Here is a 20,653-nt window from a genome sequence, read left to right as displayed (position 1 = left end):
GGGGTGTATATAGAGTGGGACACACTGGGGGTTATATAGAGAAGGACCTCCTGGGGGGAATATAGAAGGGACACACTGTGGGGGTATATAGAGCGGGACACACTGGAGGTATATAGAGAGGTACACACTTGGGGGGTATATAGAGAGGGACACACTTGGGGGGTATATAGAGAGGGACACACTGGTGGGGTATATAGAGTGGGACACACTGGGGGGTATATAGAGAGGGACAAACTGGGAGGGGTATATAGAGAGGGACACACTGGGAGGTATATAGAGATGGACACACTGGGGGGTATATAGAGAGGGATACACTGGGGTATATAGAGAGGGACACACTGGAGGGTACATAGAGAGGGACGCACTGGGAGTATATAGAGAGGGGCACACTGGGGGGGTATATAGACATGGACACACTGGGGATATATAGAGATGGACACACTGGGGGGTATATAGAGAGGGACACATTGGTGGGTATATAGAGAGGGACACACTGGGTGTTATTTAGAGAGGGACACACTGAGGGGTATATAGAGAGGGACACACTGAGGGTATCTAGAGAGGGACACATTGGGGGCTATATAGATAGGGACACACTGGCGGTTATATAGAGAGGGACACACTGTGGGGGTATATAGAGAGGAATACACTGGGGGTATATAGAGAGGGACACACTGGGTGGTATATAGAGAGGGACACACTGGGGGTATATAGAGAGGGGCACACTGGTGGGTATATAGAGATGGACACACTGGGGGGGTATATAGAGAGCGTCACACTGGGGGGTATATAGAGAAGGACACACTGGGGGGTATATAGAGTGGGACACACTGGGGGGTATATAGAGAGGGACACACTGTGGGGTATATAGAGAGGGACACACTGGGGAGTATATAGAGAGGGACACACTGGGTGTTCATAGAGAGGGACACACTGGGAGGAATATAGAGAGGGACACACTGGGGGGTATATTGAGAGGGACACACTGGAGGGAATATAGAGAGGTACACACTGGTGGGTATATAGAGAAGGACACACTGGGGGTTCATAGAGAGGGACACACTGGGGGTTATATAGAGAGGGACACACTGGGGGGTATATAGAGAGGGACACACTGGGGGTATTTTGAGAGGGACACACTGGGGGGGTATGTAGAGAGGGACACACTGGGGGGTCTATAGAGAGGGACACTCTGGGGGTATATCGAGAGGGACACACTGGCGGGTATATAGAGAGGGACACACTGGGGGGTATATAGAGAGGGACACACTGGGGGGGTATATAGAGAGGGTCACACTGGGGGGGTATATAGAGAGGGACACACTGGGGGGTATATAGAGAGGGACACACTGGGGGGGGTATATAGAGAGGGTCACACTGGGGGGTATATAGAGAGTGACACACTGGGGGGTATATAGAGAGGGATGCACTGGGGTATATAGAGAGGGACACACTGGGGGGTACATAGAGAGCGACACACTGGGAGTATATAGAGAGGGGCACACTGGGGGGGTATATAGAGATGGACACACTAGGGATATACACTGGGGGGTATATTCTCTATATACACTGGGGGGTATATAGAGAGGGACACACTGGTGGGTATATAGAGAGGGACACACTGGGTGTTATTTAGAGAGGGACACACTGAGGGGTATATAGAGAGGGACACACTGGGGGTATATCGAGAGGGACACACTGGGGGGTATATAGAGTGGGACACACTGGGGGTTATATAGAGAAGGACATACTGGGGGGAATATAGAGAGGGACACACTTTGGGGGTATATAGAGAGGGACACACTGAAGGAATATAGAGAGGTACACACTTGGGGTGTATATAGAGAGGGACACACTTGGGGGGTGTATAGAGAGGGACACACTCATGGGGTATATAGAAAGGGACACACTGGGGGGCATATAGAGAGGGACACACTGGGGGGTATATAGAGCAGGACACACGAGGGTTAAATAGAGAGGGACACACTGGCGGGTATATAGAGAGGGACACACTGGGGGGGGTATATAGAGAGGGACACACTGGGGGTATATAGAGAGGGACACACTGCGGGGTATATAGAGAGGGACACACTGGGGGTATATAGAGAGGGGCATACTGTGGAGTATATAGAGATGGACACACTGGGGGGTATATAGAGAGGGACACACTGGGGGTACATAGAGAGGGACACACTGGGGGTTATATAGAGAGGGACACACTGGGGGGTATATAGAGAGGGACACACTGGGGGTATTTTGAGAGGGACACACTGGGGGGGTATATAGAGAGGGACACACTGGGGGGTATATAGAGAGGGACACACTGGGCGGTATATAGAGAGGGACACACTGTGGGTCCATAGAGAGGTACACACTGGGGGTTATATAGAGAGGGACACACTGGGGGTATATCGAGAGGGACACCCTGGCGGGTATATAGAGAGGGACACACTGGGGGGTATATAGAGAGGGTCACACTGGGGTGTATATAGAGAGGGACACACTGGGGGTACATAGAGAGAGTCACACTGGGGGTTATAGAGAGAGGGACACATTGGGGGGTATATAGAAAGGGACACACTGGGGGTATATCGAGAGGGACAAACTGGCGGGTATGTAGAGAGGGACACACTGGGGGGGTATATAGAGAGGGACACACTGGGGGTTATATAGAGAGGGACACACTTGGGGGGTATATAGAGAGGAACACACTGGGGGGGGGGGGAATATAGAGAGGGACACACTGGGAGGCATATAGAGAGGGATACACTGGGGTATATAGAGAGAGACACACTGGGAGGTACATAGAGAGGGACACCGTGGGGCTATATAGAGAGGGACACACTGGGATTGTATAGAGAGGGGCACACTGGGGGGTATATCGAGAGGGACACACTGGGATTGTATAGAGAGAGGCACACTGGGCGGTATATCGAGAGGGACACACTGGGATTGTATAGAGAGGGGCACACTGGGGGGTATATCGAGAGGGACACACTGGGGGGGTATATAGAGAGGGACACACTGGGGGGTTATATCGAGAGGGACACATTGGGGGGTTATATCGAGAGGGACACACTGGGGGGTATACAGAGAGGGACACACTGGGGAGTTATGGAGAGGGACACACTGGGGGGTATATAGGGAGGGACACACTGCGGGGTATATAGAGACGGACACACTGGGGAGTATATAGACAGGGACACACTGGCGGGTATAGAGAGAGGGACACACTGGGGGGTATATAGAGAGGGACACACTGGTGGTATATAGAGAGGGACACGCTGGCGGGTATATAGAGAGGGACACACTGCGTGCATATATAGAGAGGGACACACTGGGGGGTATATAGAGAGGGACACACTGGGGGATAAATAGAGAGGGAAACACTGGGTGTACATAGAGAGGGTCACACTGGGAGGTATACATAGAGGGGCACACTGGGGGTATATAGAGATGGACACACTGGTGGGGTATATAGAGAGGGTCACAATGGCGGGTATATAGAGAGGGACACACTGAGGGTATATAGAGAGGGACACACTGGGGGGTATATAGAGAGGGACACACTGGTGGGTATATAGAGACGGACACACTGGGGTATATAGAGAGGGAAACACTGGGGATATATAGAGAGGGACACACTGCAGGTATTTGGAGAGGGGCACACTGGGGATATATCGAGAGGGACACACTGGGAGGTATATAGAGAAGGACACACTGGGGGTACATAGAGAGGGACACACTGGGGGGTATATAGAGAGGGACACACTGTGGGGTATATAGAGAGGGACACACTGGGGGGTATATAGAGAGGGACACACTGGGGGGTACATAGAGAGGAACACACTGGGGGTTATATAGAGAGGGACACACTGGGGGGTATATAGAGTGTGACACACTGGGGGTTATATAGAGAGGGACACACTGGGGGGTATATAGAGTGGGACACACTGGGGGTATTTTGAGAGGGACATACTGGGAAGTGTATAGAGAGGGACACACTGGGGGGTACATAGAGAGGGACACACTGTGGGGTATATAGAGAGGGACACACTGTGGGTCCATAGAGAGGGACACACTGGGGGTTATATAGAGAGGGACACACTGGGGGTATATAGAGAGGGACACACTGGGGTGTATATAGAGAGGGACACACTGGGGGTATATAGAGAGGGACACACTAGGGGTATATCGAGAGGGACACATTGGCGGGTATATAGAGATTGACACACTGGGGGGTATATAGAGAGGGACACACTGCGATGGTATATAGAGAGGGATACACTGTGGGGTTATATAGAGAGGAACACACTGGGGGTATATAGAGAGGGACACACTGATGGGTTATATAGAGAGGGACACACTGGCGGGTATATAGAGTGGGACACACTGGGGGGTATATAGAGTGGGACACACTGCGGGGGTATATAGAGAGGGACACACTGGGGGGTATATAGAGAGGGACACACTGGGGGGGGGGTGTATAGAGGGACACACTGGGGGGGGGGGTATAGAGAGAGGGACACACTGGGGGGGTATATAGAGAGGGACACACTGGGGGTATATAGAGAGGGACACACTGATGGGTTATATAGAGAGGGACACACTGGCGGATATATAGAGTGGGACACACTGGGGGGTATATAGAGTGGGACACACTGCGGGGGTATATAGAGAGGGACACACTGGGGGGTATATAGAGAGGGACACACTAGGGGGGGGTGTATAGAGGGACACACTGGGGGGGGGTATAGAGAGAGGGACACACTGGGGGGGTATATAGAGAGGGACACACTGGGGGGTATATAGAGAGGGACACACTGGGGGGGTGTGTATAGAGGGACACACTGGGGGGGGTATAGAGAGAGGGACACACTGGGGGTTATATAGAGAGGGACACACTGGGGGGTATATAGAGAGGGACACACTGGCGGGTATATAGAGAGGGACACAATGGGGTGTATATCGAGAGGGACTTGATATTGAACACCTCGATGAAATCTCTTAACCTTCTCTGCTCTAAGGAGAACAACCCCAGCTTCTCCAGTCTCCCCATGTAACTGAAGTTCCCCATCCCCGATACCATTCTGGTCACTCTCCCCTTAACCTTCTCTGCTCCAAGGAGAACAATCCCAGCTTCTCCAGTCTCCCCATGTAACTGAAGTTCCCCATCCCTGGTACCATTCTGGTCACTCTCCCCTTAACCTTCTCTGCTCTAAGGAGAACAATCCCAGCTTCTCCAGTCTCCCCGTGTAACTGAAGTTCCCCATCCCCGGTACCATTTTGGTCACTCTCCCCTTAACCTTCTCTGCTCTAAGGAGAACAATCCCAGCTTCTCCAGTCTCCCCATGTAACTGAAGTTCCCCATCCCTGGTACCATTCTGGTCACTCTCCCCTTAACCTTCTCTGCTCTAAGGAGAACAACCCCAGCTTCTCCAGTCTCCCCATGTAACTGAAGTTCCCCATCCCTGGTACCATTCTGGTCACTCTCCCCTTAACCTTCTCTGCTCTAAGGAGAACAACCCAGCTTCTCCAGTCTCCCCATGTAACTGAAGATCCCCATCCCTGGTACCATTCTGGTCAGTCCCCTCTGCTCCCTCTCTGCTCTAACGAACGACCCCAGCTTGTTCTGTCAGACAGGTAGATATGAAGGCATACGGAATGCTTGCCTTTAGGCATAGAATACAAGAGCAGGAAGTACTGCGTGCAGTTCTGGTCACCGCATTACAGGAAGGACGTGATTGCACTGGAGAGGGTACAGAGGAGATTTACGAGGATGTTGCCTGGACTGGATAATTTTAGCTGTGAGGAAAGATTGGATAGGCTGGGGTTGTTTTCTTTGGAACAGAGGAGGCTGAGGGGAGACCTGATTGAGGTGTATAAAATTATGAGGGGCCTGGATAGAGTGGATAGGACGGACCTGTTTCCTTTAGCAGAGGGGTCAACAACCAGGGGGCATGGATTTAAAGTAATTGGGGGGAGATTTAGAGGGGATTTGAGGGGAAATGTCTTCACCCAGAGGGTGGTGGGGGTCTGGAACTCACGGCCTGAAAGGGTGGTAGAGGCAGAAACCCTCACCACATTTAAAAAGTACCTGGATGTGCACCTGAAGTGCTGTAACCTGCAGGGCTACGGACCGAGAGCTGGAAAGTGGGATTAGGCTGGGTAGCTCTTTGTCGGCCGGTGCAGACACGATGGGCCGAAATGGCCACTTTCCCTGCTCTAAACTTCTGCGATTCTATGATTCTCCAGACTAAGCACATAACTGCAGTCCCTCATCCCTGGTACCTTGCTCGCGAAGTGCCTGACTGCTCTCTCCAAGACCTTCACAGCCCAGAATTGGATACAATAATCCAAATGAGACCTAACCAGTGTAGTGGTTTGCATAACTTTGTTGTTTTTGTATTCAGTGCCTCTATTTACCAAGGCAAGTGTCCCACATCCCTTATCAGCTTGCCCTGCTGCAGTCAAAGATTTGAGAATGTGATGACATAAGGAACATAAGAACATAAGAAATAGGAGCAGGAGTCGGCCATTCGGCCCCTCGAGCCTGCTCCTCCATTCAATACGATCATGGCTGATCTGATCATGGACTCAGCTCCACTTCCCCGCCCGCTCCCCATAACCCTTCACTCCCTTATCACTCAAAAATCTGTCTATCTCCACCTTAAATATATTCAATGACCCAGCCTCCACAGCTCTCTGGGGCAGAGAATTCCACAGATTTACAACCCTCTGAGAGAAGAAATTCCTCCTCATCTCAGTTTTAAATGGGCGGCCCCTTATTCTGAGATTATGTCCCTAGTTTTAGTTTCCCCTATGAGTGGAAATATCCTCTCTGCATCCACTTTGTCGAGCCCCCTCATTTTCTTTTCTCTTTCGATAAGATCACCTCTAATTCTTCTGAACTCCAATGTGTAGAGGCCCAACCTACTCAACCTTTCCTCATAAGTCAACCCCTCATCTCTGGAATCAACCGAGTGAACCTTCTCTGAACAACCTCCAATGCAAGTATATCCTTCCTTAAATACGGAGTCCAAAACTGCACGCAGTACTCCAGGTGTGGCCTCACCAATACCCTGTACAGTTGTAGCAGGACTTCTCTGCTTTTATACTCTATCCCCCTTGCAATAAAGGCCAACATTCCATTTGCCTTCCTGATCACTTGATGTACCTGCCTTTTGCCATGGGATCTTTTATGTCCAACTGAGAGAGCAGACGGGGCCTCGGTTTAACGTTTCATCTGAAGGATGGCACCTCCGACAGTGCAGCGCTCCCTCAGCACTGCAGTGCTCAAGTTCCTGGGGTGGGACTTGAACCCACGACCTTCTGACTCAGAGGAGAGAGTGTTACCCATTGAGACACACTTGGAACACTGTGTACAGTTCTGGTCTCCATATACCTTGGGTCGACCACACTTGGAACACTGTGCACAGTTCTGGTCTCCATATACCTTGGGTAGACCACACTTGGAGCACTGTGCACAGTTCTGGCCTCCATATACCTTGGGTAGACCACACTTGGAGCACTGTGCACAGTTCTGGTCTCCATATACCTTGGGTAGACCACACTTGGAGCACTGTGCACAGTTCTGGTCTCCATATACCTTGGTTAATCCACACTGGGAGCACTGTGCACAGTTTCGATCTCCATATTACAAAATGGAGTAGGTATCTAGAATGATACCACAACTGAGAGGTTATACATATCAGGAAAGGTTGAACAGGTGGGGAGTCTTTTCTCTCGAAAAGATTAGGCTGAGGGGTGACCTAATAGAGGTCTTTAAGATTACGAAAGGGCTCGATAGGGTAGATGTAGAGAAGATGTTTCCAGTTGCGGGCGAGAATAGAACTCGGGGCCATCAATATCAGATAGTCAGCAATAAACCCAACGTGGAATTCAGGTTAAACTTCTTTACTCAGAGAGTGGTGAGAATGTGGAACTCACTGCCACAGGGAGGGGTTGAGCTGAATAGTATCGACGCATTTAAGGGGAAGTTAGATCAAGACATGAGGGAGAAGGGAATAGAAGGATATGGTGATGGGGTGAGAAGAGGGATGGGGGGAGGCTTGTGTGGAGCATTCACAGCGGCACGGACCTATGAGGCCCAATAGCCTGTTACTGTGCTGTAAATACTTTGTAATAGTTTGTAATATTACACAGGATTACACGGGATATACGGCACAGAAACAGACTGTTTGGCCCAACCAGTCTATGCCGGCGTTCATGCTCCACTCGAGCCTCCTCCCATCTTTCCTCCTCTAACCCTATCAGCATAACGTTGCTCAAGGCCGTGCCATGGATTTTGATGTCTGGGAGGGGGGCAGGATCAGGTTTTGATGTCTGGGAGCAGGGCTGTGTGGCGGGATCAGGTTGGACAATTTCCCACACCTCGGGAGCCTATTATCAACGAGGGCAGACATCGACGACAAGGTCCAACACCGCCTCCAGTGGGCCAGCACAGGCTTCGGTTGCCTGAGGAAAATTGTGTTCGAAGACCAGGCCCTCAAACCTGGCACCAAGCTCATGGTCTACAGGGCAGTAGTGATACCCGCCCTCCTGTTTGACTCAGAGACATGGACCGTGTACAGTAGACACCTCAAGTCGCTGGAGAAATACCACCAACGCCGCCTCCGCAAGATCCTGCGAATCCCCTGGGAGGACAGACGCACCAACGTTAGCGTCCTCGACCAGGCCAACATCCCCAGCATCGAAGCACTGACCACACTCGACCAGCTCCGCTGGGCGGGGCCACATTGTCCGCATGCCCCAGACACGAGACTCCCAAAGCGAGCGCTCTACTCGGAACTCCTACACGGCAAGCGAGCCCCAGGTGGGCAGAGGAAACGTTACAAGGGACACCCACAAAACCTCCCTGATATAAAGTGCAACATCCCTCACCGACACCTGGGAGTCCCTGGCCCAAAGACCCAGTCCGCCCTAAGTGGAGGAAGTGCATGCGGGAGGGCGCTGAGCACCTCGAGTCTCGTCGCCGAGAGCGTGCAGAGACCAAGCGCAGGCAGCGGAAGGAGCGTGCGGCAAACCAGACTCCCCACCCTCCCCTTCCCTCAACCACTGTCTGTCCCACCTGTGACAGAGACTGCAATTCCCGTATCGGACTGTACAGTCACCTGAGAACTCACTTCTGGAGTGGAAGCAAGTCTTCCTCGATTCCGAGGGACTGCCTATGGTGATGTCTATCAGCATAACCCTCTATTCCCTTGTCCCTCATATACTTGTCCAGCCTCCCCTTAAATGCATCGATACTGTTCATCTCAACCCTGTGGTTGTAAGTTCCACATTCTCACCGTTCTCTGGGTAAAGAAGTTTCTCCTGAATCCACTATTTGATTTCCTGGTGACTATCTTATATAGTTATGTTCTTCCCCACAAGTGGAAACACTCTCTCTCTGTATCCACTCCATCAAAACCTTTCGGAATTTTAAAGACCTCTATTAGGTCACCCCTCAGCCTTCTTTTTGAAGAGAAAAGAGACCCACCCTGTTCGTCCTTTCCTGATACGTGTACCCTCGCATTTCTGGTATCATTCTTGTAAATCTCTGCACCCTCTCCAGTGCCTCTATATCTTATTGAAACGTATAAGATTCGGAGGGGGCTTGACAGGGTAGATGCAGAGAGGATGTTTCCCCTCGTGGGGGAATCTAGAACTAGGGGGCATAGTCTCAGAATAAGGGGCCTCCCATTTAAAACTGAGATGCGGAGGAATTTCTTCTCTCAGAGGGTTGTAAACCTGTGGAATTCTCTGCCCCAGAGAGCTGTGGAGGCTGGGTCATTGAATATAGTTAAGGTGGAGATAGACAGATTTTTGAGCGATGAGGGAGTGAAGGGTTATGGGGAGCGGGCGGGGAAGTGGAGCTGAGTCCATGATCGGATCAGCCGTGATCTTATTGAATGGCGGAGCAGGCTCGAGGGGCCGAATGGCCGACTCCTGCTCCTATTTCTTATGTTCTGATGGTTATTTAATTTCTTCCGTGGCAAGCTGTCAAATCTATCTGTAACGCTGTTGTGAAACGCGTTGGGACATTTTGCGGCGTTGAAGACGGCAGATAAATATTATTATATCCTTTTTACAATATGGCGACCAGAACTGTACGCAGTATTCCAAGTGCGGTGTGACCGAGGTTGGCTACAGGTTTAGCATAACTTCCCTACTTCTCAAATTCCACACCTCTAGAAATAGAGCCCGGTGCTTAGTCTGCTTTCTTTGTGACCTTGCAAACCTGCGTGGCGGCTTTTAGTGACCATCTACTGTTGTCTGTGTGGAGGCAGTATTGTGATGAGAGTGATGGTCAGAAGGCGGTGGAGGGGGAGGTGGGAGGGAACAGGCAGACACTCACCCGTGGCTGACTCGAGCTGGCGGAGGCCGAGAAACAGGAGGATGAGCACTGCCTCCATTGCTGCTTTGTGCATCGCCGGACCTGAGTCAATTCTGCAAGTCAAACAATACCAAAAAAAAAAGGTGAATCAAAAGCCTGGCGCACGCGGTGCTCCGGACATGGTCTAACCACCATCATCATCAGAGGCAGTCCCTCGGAGTCGAGGAAGACCTGCTTCCAACTCTTAAAGTGAGTCCTCCGGTGGCTGAACAGCCCAATACGGGAACCACAGTCCCTGTCGCAGGTGGGACAGACCGCGGTTGAGGGAAGGGGAGGGCGGGACTGGTTTGCCGCACGCTCCTCCCGCTGCCTGGCGCTTGGTCTCGGCGCGCTCTCGGCGACGAGACTCGAGGTGCTCAGCGCCCCCTCCCGGATGCACTCCCTCCACTGAGGGCGGACTGGTCTTTGGGCCCAGGGACTCTCCAGGTGTCGGTGGGGGATGTCGCACTTTATATCAGGGAGGCGTGTATAGCTGTGTCAAAACTTCCGCCCCGCTCGACAAGCAAAACCAATTTTTATCCCTCGATCAACATCACAAAAACAGATTATCCGGTCGTAGTCACATCGCTGTCTGTGGGACATGTCCAAACGCTTTACAGCCAATTAAGTACTTTTGGAGTGTGGTCACTGTTGTGGTGTGGGAAACGCGGCAGCCAACTTTTGCGCACAGCAAGCTCCCACACACAGCAATGTGATAATGACCAGATCGTCTGTTTTTTTGTGATGCTGATCGAGGGATAAATATTGGCCCCAGGACACCGGGGAGAACTCCCCCCTGCTCTTCTTCGAAATAGTGGCCGTGGGATCTTTTACGTCCACCTGAGAGGGCAGACGGGGCCCTCGGTTTGACGTCTCGTCTGAATGACGGCACCTCCGGCAGTGCGGCACTCCCTCGGCGCTGCCCTGGAGTATTAATCTCAATTTTTGTGTGCTCAAGTCCTTCGAGTGGGACTTGAACCCACAACCTTCTGACTCAGAGGCGAGGGTGCTGCCCACTGAGTCACAGCTGACATGCCAACATACCATTTGCATGTTAACGTTCAGTGATTCATGTACAAGGGACACCCCGGGCCCTCTGAACACCATCCAGGACAAAGCAGGCCGTGTGATCGACACGCTCCCCACCACCTCCGACACTCCCTCCCTCCACCACCGGCGCCCCCTGGCTGCAGTGTGCACCGTCTACAAGATGCACTGCAGCAACTCGCCAAGGCTTCTTCGACAGAACCTCCCAAACCCGCGACCTCTACCACCTAGAGGGACAAGGGCAGCAGGCGCACGGGAACACCATCACCTCCACGTTCCCCTCCCAGTCACACACCATCCCGACTGGGAAATATATCGGCCGTTCCTTCATCGTCGAGGAGTCAATATCCTGCAACTTGCTGCGTAACAGCTCCATGGGAGCACCTTCACCACACGGACTGCAATGGTTAAATAAGGCGGCTCACCATCACCTCCTCAAGGGCAATTAGGGATGGGCAATAAATGCCGGCTTGGCCAGCGACACCCATATCCTGTGAACTGATATTAAAACAAAGTTTGCCGATGGCACAAAGATTGCTGGCATAGTAACTAGTGTAGACGAGTGCATAAAAGTATAAAGGGACATTGATAGATTGAGTGAGTCGGAGAAACTGAGGGATAAGCATGAGCTCATCCACTTTGGAACAAAAAAGAATATTAGAATATAAGTGTTGTGTATGGAGAAAGAGTCAGACTGAACCCTGTGAGCTCAAAGTAAAGTGTGACCTTAGTCTTTTATTGCAGGTCTCCAGAGTGCCTCTCCACCCTGTGAAGCCTCCTTAAATACCTGTGCTCCCAAGGGATTATGGGCTTTTGCCACAAACCCATTCACCCCCTTTTTTTGGGAAGACATGCAGTGGTTCTAACAGTGTGCCTCGAACCACTAGAAGTAACCAAAGTAGTTACAGCCCCTTGAGCCTGCTCCGCCATTCAATAAGATCATGGCTGATCTAATCATGGACTCAGCTCCACTTCCCCGCCCGCTCCCCAGAACCCTTTAGTCCCTTATCGCTCAAAAATCTGTCTATCTCCGCCTTAAATATATTCAATGACCCAGCCTCCACAGCTCTCTGGGGCAGAGAATTCCACAGATTTACAACCCTCCGAGAGAAGAAATTCCTCCTCATCTCAGATTTAAATGGGCGGCCCCTTATTCTGAGACTATGTCCCCTAGTTCTAGATTCCCCTATCAGTGGAAACATCCTTTCTGCATCTACCTTGTCGAGCCCCCTCATTATCAGTGCAGATTCACCACAATGTTACTCCAAGGGTTAGACTATGAGGAGAGATTACATCAGCTCGGCTTGTCTTCTCCACAATATAGATGGTTAAGGGGCAATTTGTTTAAATCAGAGCCAGACCGTTGAGGAGAGAAATTAGGAAACCCTTCTTCACGCAACGGGTGCTAGAATTGTGGAACTCTCTCCCACACAAAGCAACAGACGCAAGCTCACGTGACAATTTTTAAATCTGTGGCTGATAGATTTTTTGCCAGACAAGGGCATTAAGGGATATGGGGATGTCGCACTTTATATCAGGGAGGCTTTGAGGGTGGTCCCTTGTAACGTTTCCTCTGCCCACCTTTGGCTCGTTTGCCGTGAAGGAGTTCCGAGTCGAGCACTTGTTTTGGGAGTCTCGTGTCTGGCATGCAGACAATGTGGCCCTGCCCAGCGGAGCTGGTCGAGTGTGGTCAGTGCCTCAATGCTGGGGATGTTGGCCTGAATGAGGACGCTGACATTGGTGCGTCTGTCCTCCCGGGGGATTTGCAGGATCTCGCGGAGACATCGCTGGTGGTATTTCTCCAGCGACTTGAGGTGTCTGCTGTACACGGTCCGTGTCTCTGAGCCATACAGGAGGGCAGGTATCACTACAGCCCTGTAGACCATGAGCTCGGTGGTGGATTTGAGGGCCCGGTCTTCGAACACTCTTTTCCTCAGGCGACCGAAGGCTGCACTGGAACACTGGAGGCGGTGTTGGATCTCATCTTGTTGATAGGAGGCTCCCGAGATATGGGAAGTGGTCCACGTTGTCCAGGGCCGGGCCGTGGATCTTGGTGACTGGGGGGGGCAGTGCTGTGTGATGAGGACAGGCTGGTGGAGGACCTTTGTCTTACGGATGTTTAGTGTAAGGCCCATGCTGTCATACGCCTCAGTAAATATGTCGCCTGTGTCCTGGAGTTCAGCCTCTGTGTGTGCACAGACGCAGGCGACGTCCGCGTACTGTAGCTCGACGACAGGGGTTGGGGTGGTCTTGGACCTGGCCTGGAGACGGCGCAGGTTGAACAGCTTCCCACTGGTTCTGTAGTTCAGTTACACTCCAGCGGGGAGCTTGTTGACTGTGAGCTGGAACGTGGCAGTGAGAAAGATGAAGAGATTTGGGGGCCATGACACAGCCCTGTTTGACCCCGGTCCGCTCGTGGATTGGGCCTGTGGTGGATCCGTCGGTAAGGATCACGGCCTGCATGTCGTCGTGGAGCACACAATCCAAGACTGACAGCCCTTGAGAATGTTGCCAGCATCCGATAGCCCGAAATAGCGACTTACAGAAATCCTGGCACCACAGCCAGCAGCCATTGAGGTGACGGGAAAAGCAACAAGGCGGATTCAGCCGTCAGATCCAGCCGACAGAGTGAAGACACACAGCAGGAGGCCGAGAGCGAAATTGCCACGGTTCACGGCTGAGTCAACCAACAGTCCTACAGTTATGTCAGCCTGCAGCAACACTTCAACGCAACCAACTCAACCCCTCGCCAGAAACAGCGAACTCCAGCCATGGTAATTGGAGCAGATCCAGCCACAAGCATTAAATACTGCAGCTAGATTACAGCCAATGAAGTACTTTTGGAGGGTAGTCGCGGTGGTAATGTGGGAAACGCGGCAGCCTATGTGCGCACAGCAAGCTCCCACACCCAGCAGTGTGATAATGGCCCAGATAATCTGTTTTTTGTTATGGTGATTGAGGGATAAATATTCAAGATGTTGTACGTTGGAGTTGGCACGAATTTATTCCATTACGGGATAAGGGCCGATGCAGAATGAACTTGTAATACCGGTTTAAACAGAGAAGGTTAATTCCATCCTGTTGATCAAAGGCAATAACTTGCTATCTCATGCTGACTTCCCTGAGCTATGATGATGATGATTTATCGCTGAGTGACTCACAGCTGGTCATCGATCCCGTGTTCGTCCTTATCAGCACTAGGCCGGGAATGGAGCCTGGGTCTTTCCTGCTCTGTGTGTGTGTGTGTGTGTGTGTGTGTGTGTGTGTGTGTGTGTGTGGGGTGGGGGGTCTCAGTCCCACACTGGGTGTGAGATCAGGCTAACTCAGCACTAGGCCGGGAATGGAGCCTGGGTCTTTCCTGCACTGTGTGTGTGTGTGTGTGTGTGTGTGGGGAGGGGGAGCTCAGTCCCACACCGGGTGTGAGATCAGGCTAACTCAGCACTAGGCCGGGGAGTGGGGTCGCGGGGAAGGGAGTCAGATTGGCAGCGGTTACACTCTGAAATTGTTGAACCTGATATTTGGGCCTCTACCCTTTGGAGTTTAGAAGAATGAGAGGCGATCCTATTGAAACGTTCAAGGTACTGAGGGGGCTTGACAGGGTGGATGCAGAGAGGATGTTTCCCCTCGCGGTGGAATCTAGAACTAGGGGGCAAAGTCTCAGAATAAGGGGCCTCCCATTTAAAACTGAGATGAGGAGGAATTTCTTCTCTCTGAGGGTTGTAAATCTGTGGAATTCTCTGCTCCAGAGAGCTGTGGAGGCTGGGTCATTGAATATATTTAAGGTGGAGATAGACAGATTTTTGAGCGATAAGGGAGTGAAGGGTTATGGGGAGCGGGCGGGGAAGTGGAGCTGAGTCCGTGGTCAGATCAGCCATGATCTTATTGAATGGCAGAGCAGGCTCGAGGGGCCAAATGGCCTACTCCTGCTCCTATTTCTTACGTTCAATATCTGCCCCCCTTATCTCGAGTCAATATCGACACCACTGCATTAACAGTCAACATCTGTACCCCTCTATCAAGATAGGTTAAAAGAGTTGGGACTCTTTACCTTAGAGCAGCGTAGACTTAGGGCGATATGATTGCGGTTTATAAGATTATGAAGGTGAAAGAGAGTGTTCCAGCTGACTGTTTATTTCCATTAAGTAGGTTAGGTAGCACCAGGGACACACATTTCAGTTGTTCAAGGCTAGATCTAGGTTAGACATCAGGAGGTGGTTCTTTTCCCAGAGAACAGTAGACCTCTGCAACAAGCTGCCCTCTCATGTGGTGAATGCAGACTCACTGAATTCCTTCAAGTAAAAGCTGGATTTGTTTCTGTCTGTGGCAGAGATTAACCCTTGCAGAAGGGAGGTACTGCAGGGAATTTAAAGGCCAGAGTGATCTCCTGGACGAGTTTCCACCGCTTAGATGGGTCGGAGAGGAATTTCCCAGATTTTTCTTCCCCAAATTGGCCGGGGTTTTGATTCTGTTTTTTTTGGCCTCTCCCAGGGGATCACATGGTTTGGGATGGGCTGGAGTGTAGATGCTGGGATACACAGGGTATCGGGATCGTGTGGGACAGACTCCATGGACCAGGTGGTCTTTACCTGTCCGTCATTGTTCGTATCTTCGTCTCACCAATCAACAGCTACAACCCTCCACCTCCAGTCAAGATCAGAAGAAATAGGAGCAGGAGTCGGCCATTCGGCCCCTCGAGCCTGCTCCGCCATTCAATAAGATCACGGCTGATCTGATCATGGACTCAGCTCCACTTCCCCGCCCGCTCCCCATAACCCTTCACTCCCTTATCACTCAAAAATCTGTCTATCTCCGCCTTAAATATATTCAATGACCCAGCCTCCACAGCTCTCTGGGGCAGAGAATTCCACAGATTTACAACCCTCTGAGAGAAGAAATTCCTCCTCATCTCAGTTTTAAATGGGCGGCCCCTTATTCTGAGACTATGCCCCCTTGTTTTAGTTTCCCCTATCAGTGGAAATATCCTCTCTGCATCCAACTTGTCGAGCCCCCTCATTATCTTATATGTTTCAATAAGATCGCCTCTCATTCTTCTAAACTCCAATGAGTACAGGCCCAAATATCAGGTTAACATAGAAACATAGAAACATCGAAAATAGGTGCAGGAGTAGGCCATTCGGCCCTTCTAGCCTGCACCACCATTCAATGAGTTCATGGCTGAACATGTAACTTCAGTACCCCATTCCTGCTTTCTCGCCATACCCCTTGATTCCCCTAGTAGTAAGGACTACATCTAACTCCTTTTTGAATATATTTAGTGAATTGGCCTCAACAACTTCCTGTGGTCGAGAATTCCACAGGTTCACCACTCTCTGGGTGAAGAAGTTTCTCCTCATCTCAGTCCTAAATGGCTTACCCCTTATCCTTAGACTGTGACCCCTGGTTCTGGACTTCCCCAACATTAGGAACATTCTTCCTGCATCTAACCTGTGTAAACACGTCAGAATTTTAAACGTTTCTATGAGATCCCCTCTCATTCTTCTGAACTCCAAATACAAGCCCAGTTGATCCAGTCTTTCTTGACATGTCAGTCCCGCCATCCCGGGAATCAGTATGGTGAACCTTCGCTGCACTCCCTCAATAGCAAGAATGTCCTTCCTCAAGTTAGGAGACCAAAACTGTACACAATATTCCAGGTGTAGCCTCACCAAGGCCCTGTACAATTGTAGCAACACCTCCCTGCCCCTGTACTCAAATCCCCTCGCTATGAAGGCCAACATGCCATTTGCTTTCTTAACCGCCTGCTGTACCTGCATGCTAACCTTCAATGACTGATGTACCATGACACCCAGGTCTCGTTGCACCTCCCCTTTTCCTAATCTGTCACCATTCAGATAATAGTCTGTCTCTCTGTTTTTACCACCAAAGTGGATAACCTCACATTTACCCATATTATACTTCATCTGCCATGCATTTGCCCACTCACCTAACCTATCCCAAGTCGCACTGCAGCCTCATAGCTTCCTCCTCGCAGCTCACACTGCCACCCAACTTAGTGTCATCCGCAAAGTTGGAGATACTACATTTAATCCCCTCGTCTAATTCATTAATGTACAATGTAAACAGCTGGGGCCCAGCACAGAACCTTGCGGTACCCCACTAGTCACTGCCTGCCATTCTGAAAAGTACCCGTTTACTCCTACTCTTTGCTTCCTGTCTGACAACCAGTTCTCAATCCATGTCAGTACACTACCCCCAATCCCATGTGCTTTAACTTTGCACATTAATCTCTTGTGTGGGACCTTGTCGAAAGCCTTCTGAAAGTCCAAATACACCACATCAGCTGGTTCTCCCTTGTCCACTCTACTGGAAACATCCTCAAAAATTCCAGAAGATTTGTCAAGCATGATTTCCCTTTCACAAATCCATGCTGACTTGGACCTATCATGACACCTCTTTCCAAATGCGCTGCTATGACATCCTTAATAATTGATTCCATCATTTTACCCACTACTGATGTCAGGCTGACCGGTCTATAATTCCCTGTTTTCTCTCTCCCTCCTTTTTTAAAAAGTGGGGTTACATTGGCTACCCTCCACTCGATAGGAACTGATCCAGAGTCAATGGAATGTTGGAAAATGACTGTCAATGCATCTGCTATTTCCAAGGCCACCTCCTTAAGTACTCTGGGATGCAGTCCATCAGGCCCTGGGGATTTATCGGCCTTCAATCCCATCAATTTCCCCAACACAATTTCCCGACTAATAAGGATTTCCCTCAGTTCCTCCTCCTTAATAGACCCTCTGACCACTTTTATATCCGGAAGGTTGTTTGTGTCCTCCTTAGTGAATACCGAACCAAAGTACTTCTTCAATTGGTCTGCCATTTCTTTGTTCCCCGTTCTGACTTCCCCTGATTCTGACTGCAGGGGACCTACGTTTGTCTTTACTAACTTTTTTCTCTTTACATACCTATAGAAACTTTTGCAATCCGCCTTAATGTTCCCTGCAAGCTTCCTCTCGTACTCCATTTTCCCTGCCCTAATCAAATCCTTTGTCCTCCTCTGCTGAGTTCTAAATTTCTCCCAGTCCCCGGGTTCTCTGCTATTTCTGGCCAATTTGTATGCCACTTCCTTGACTTTAATACTATCCCTGATTTCCCTTGATAGCCATGGTTGAGCCACCTTCCCTTTTTTATTTTTACGCCAGACAGGAATGTACAATTGTTGCAGTTCATCCATGCGGTCTCTAAATGTCTGCCATTGCCCATCCACAGTCAACCCCTTAAGTATCATTCGCCAATCTATCCTCGCCAATACACACCTCATACCTTCAAAGTTACCCTTCTTTAAGTTCTGGACCATGGTCTCCGAATTAACAGTTTCATTCTCCATCCTAATGTAGAATTCCACCATATTATGGTCACTCTTCCCCAAGGGGCCTCGCACAACGAGATTGCTAATTAATCCTCTCTCATTACACAACACCCAGTCTAAGATGGCTTCCCCCCTGGTTGGTTCCTCGACATATTGGTCTAGAAAACCATCCCTTATGCACTCCAGGAAATCCTCCTCCACTGTATTGCTTCCAGTTTGGCTGGCCCAATCTATGTGCATATTAAAGTCACCCATTATAACTGCTGCACCCTTGTTGCATGCACCCCTAATTTCCTGTTTGATGCCCTCCCCAACATCACTACTACTGTTTGGAGGTCTGTACACAACTCCCACTAACGTTTTTTTCCCTTTTGTGTTCTGCAGCTCTACCCATATAGATTCCACATCATCCAAGCTAATGTCCTTCCTAACTATTGCATTAATCTCCTCTTTAACCAGCAATGCTACCCCACCTCCTTTTCCTTTTATTCTATCCTTCCTGAATGTTGAATACCCCTGGATGTTGAGTTCCCAGCCCTGATCATCCTGGAGCCACGTCTCCGTAATCCCAATCACATCATATCCGTTAACATCTATTTGCACAGTTAATTCATCCACCTTATTACGGATACTCCTTGCATGAAGACACAAAGCCTTCAGGCTTGTTTGTTTAACACCCTTTGTCCTTTTAGAATTATGATGTCGTGTGGCCCTTTTTAGTTTCTTGCCTTTGTTTACAATTTCAGAGCGTAACCGCTGCCAATCTGTCTCCCTTACCCCCCACCCCCACCTCCCACTGACCCCCAGCCCCACACAACCCCCCACCCCCAATCCTCCCCCGGAGCCTGTTTCTTTTTTTCTCTTTGTCTGTATTGGCAACTGGTAATTATCCCGCCATTCACACCCAATCCAGACTAACCTTTTCTCTAACTCCTGCCATCACCATTTGAATTCGGCCCATTGTCCCTTTTGTCTCTCTAATCTCTCCTGCCTCCCCCCCACCCGCCCCCTATCACAGACCTTCCCTTTTGTTCTTTGTCCCCCTTCCCCTTTCTGTGCTCCTTCACAATCCGTCCTTTCCCAACACTCTCCGCTTCTGACCAAGGGCCGTCGACCCCGAAACGTTAACTCTGCTCCCTCTCTGCAGACGCTGCCTGACCCGCTGAGATTGCCAGCATGTTCTGCTGTTATTCCAGATTCCAGCGTCCGCAGTATTTTGCTTTTTGTTGAGTCTCGGCCCAACCTGCACAACCTTTCTCTGTGGGGCTGGTGATGGCGATGGATGGGTGAAGATGTTGTCTGGAGATGGAGGAGGGCAGATGTTATCTGGCGATGGATGGGTGAAGATGTTGTCTGGTGATGGAGGAGGGCAGATGTTATCTGGCGATGGATGGGGTGAAGATGTTGTCTGGAGATGGAGGGGTGAAGATGTTGTCTGACGATGGAGGGGGTGCAGATGTTGTCTGACGATGGATGGGGTGCAGATGTTGTCTGGCGATGGATGGGGTGCAGATGTTGTCTGGTGATGGATGGGGTGCAGATGTTGTCTGGCGATGGATGGGGTGCAGATGTTGTCTGGCGATGGATGGGGTGCAGATGTTGTCTGGAGATGGATGGGGTGCAGATGTTATCTGGTGATGGATGGGGTGCAGATGTTGTCTGGAGATGGAGGGGTGCAGATGTTGTCTGGAGATGGAGGCAGGCAGATGTTGTCTGGCGATGGAGGGGGTGCAGATGTTGTCTGGAGATGGAGGGGTGCAGATGTTGTCTGGCGATGGAGGGGTGAAGATGTTGTCTGGCGATGGAGGGGGTGCAGATGTTGTCTGGAGATGGAGGGGTGCAGATGTTGTCTGGCGATGGATGGGGTGCAGATGTTGTCTGGCGATGGAGGGGGT

General features: G+C 50.6%; 1 protein-coding gene across 1 annotated transcript in view; it reads right to left on the bottom strand.

Moving 5' to 3' along the window:
* Positions 1-10,418, bottom strand: part of LOC139255376 (carbonic anhydrase 4-like) — a 133,575-nt gene extending 123,157 nt beyond the window's left edge. Inside the window, exon 1 of the mRNA XM_070873905.1 lies at positions 10,361-10,418. Within this exon, the coding sequence (XP_070730006.1) occupies positions 10,361-10,418 (58 nt within the window). The remainder of the gene's footprint in view (positions 1-10,360) is intronic.
* Positions 10,419-20,653: the final 10,235 nt, after the last annotated feature.

Source organism: Pristiophorus japonicus, unplaced genomic scaffold (assembly GCF_044704955.1).
Source record: "Pristiophorus japonicus isolate sPriJap1 unplaced genomic scaffold, sPriJap1.hap1 HAP1_SCAFFOLD_595, whole genome shotgun sequence".
Lineage (NCBI taxonomy): Eukaryota > Metazoa > Chordata > Chondrichthyes > Pristiophoridae > Pristiophorus > Pristiophorus japonicus.
Note: the sequence above shows the minus strand (reverse complement) of the source record. Positions and strands in the feature narration are given on the sequence as shown.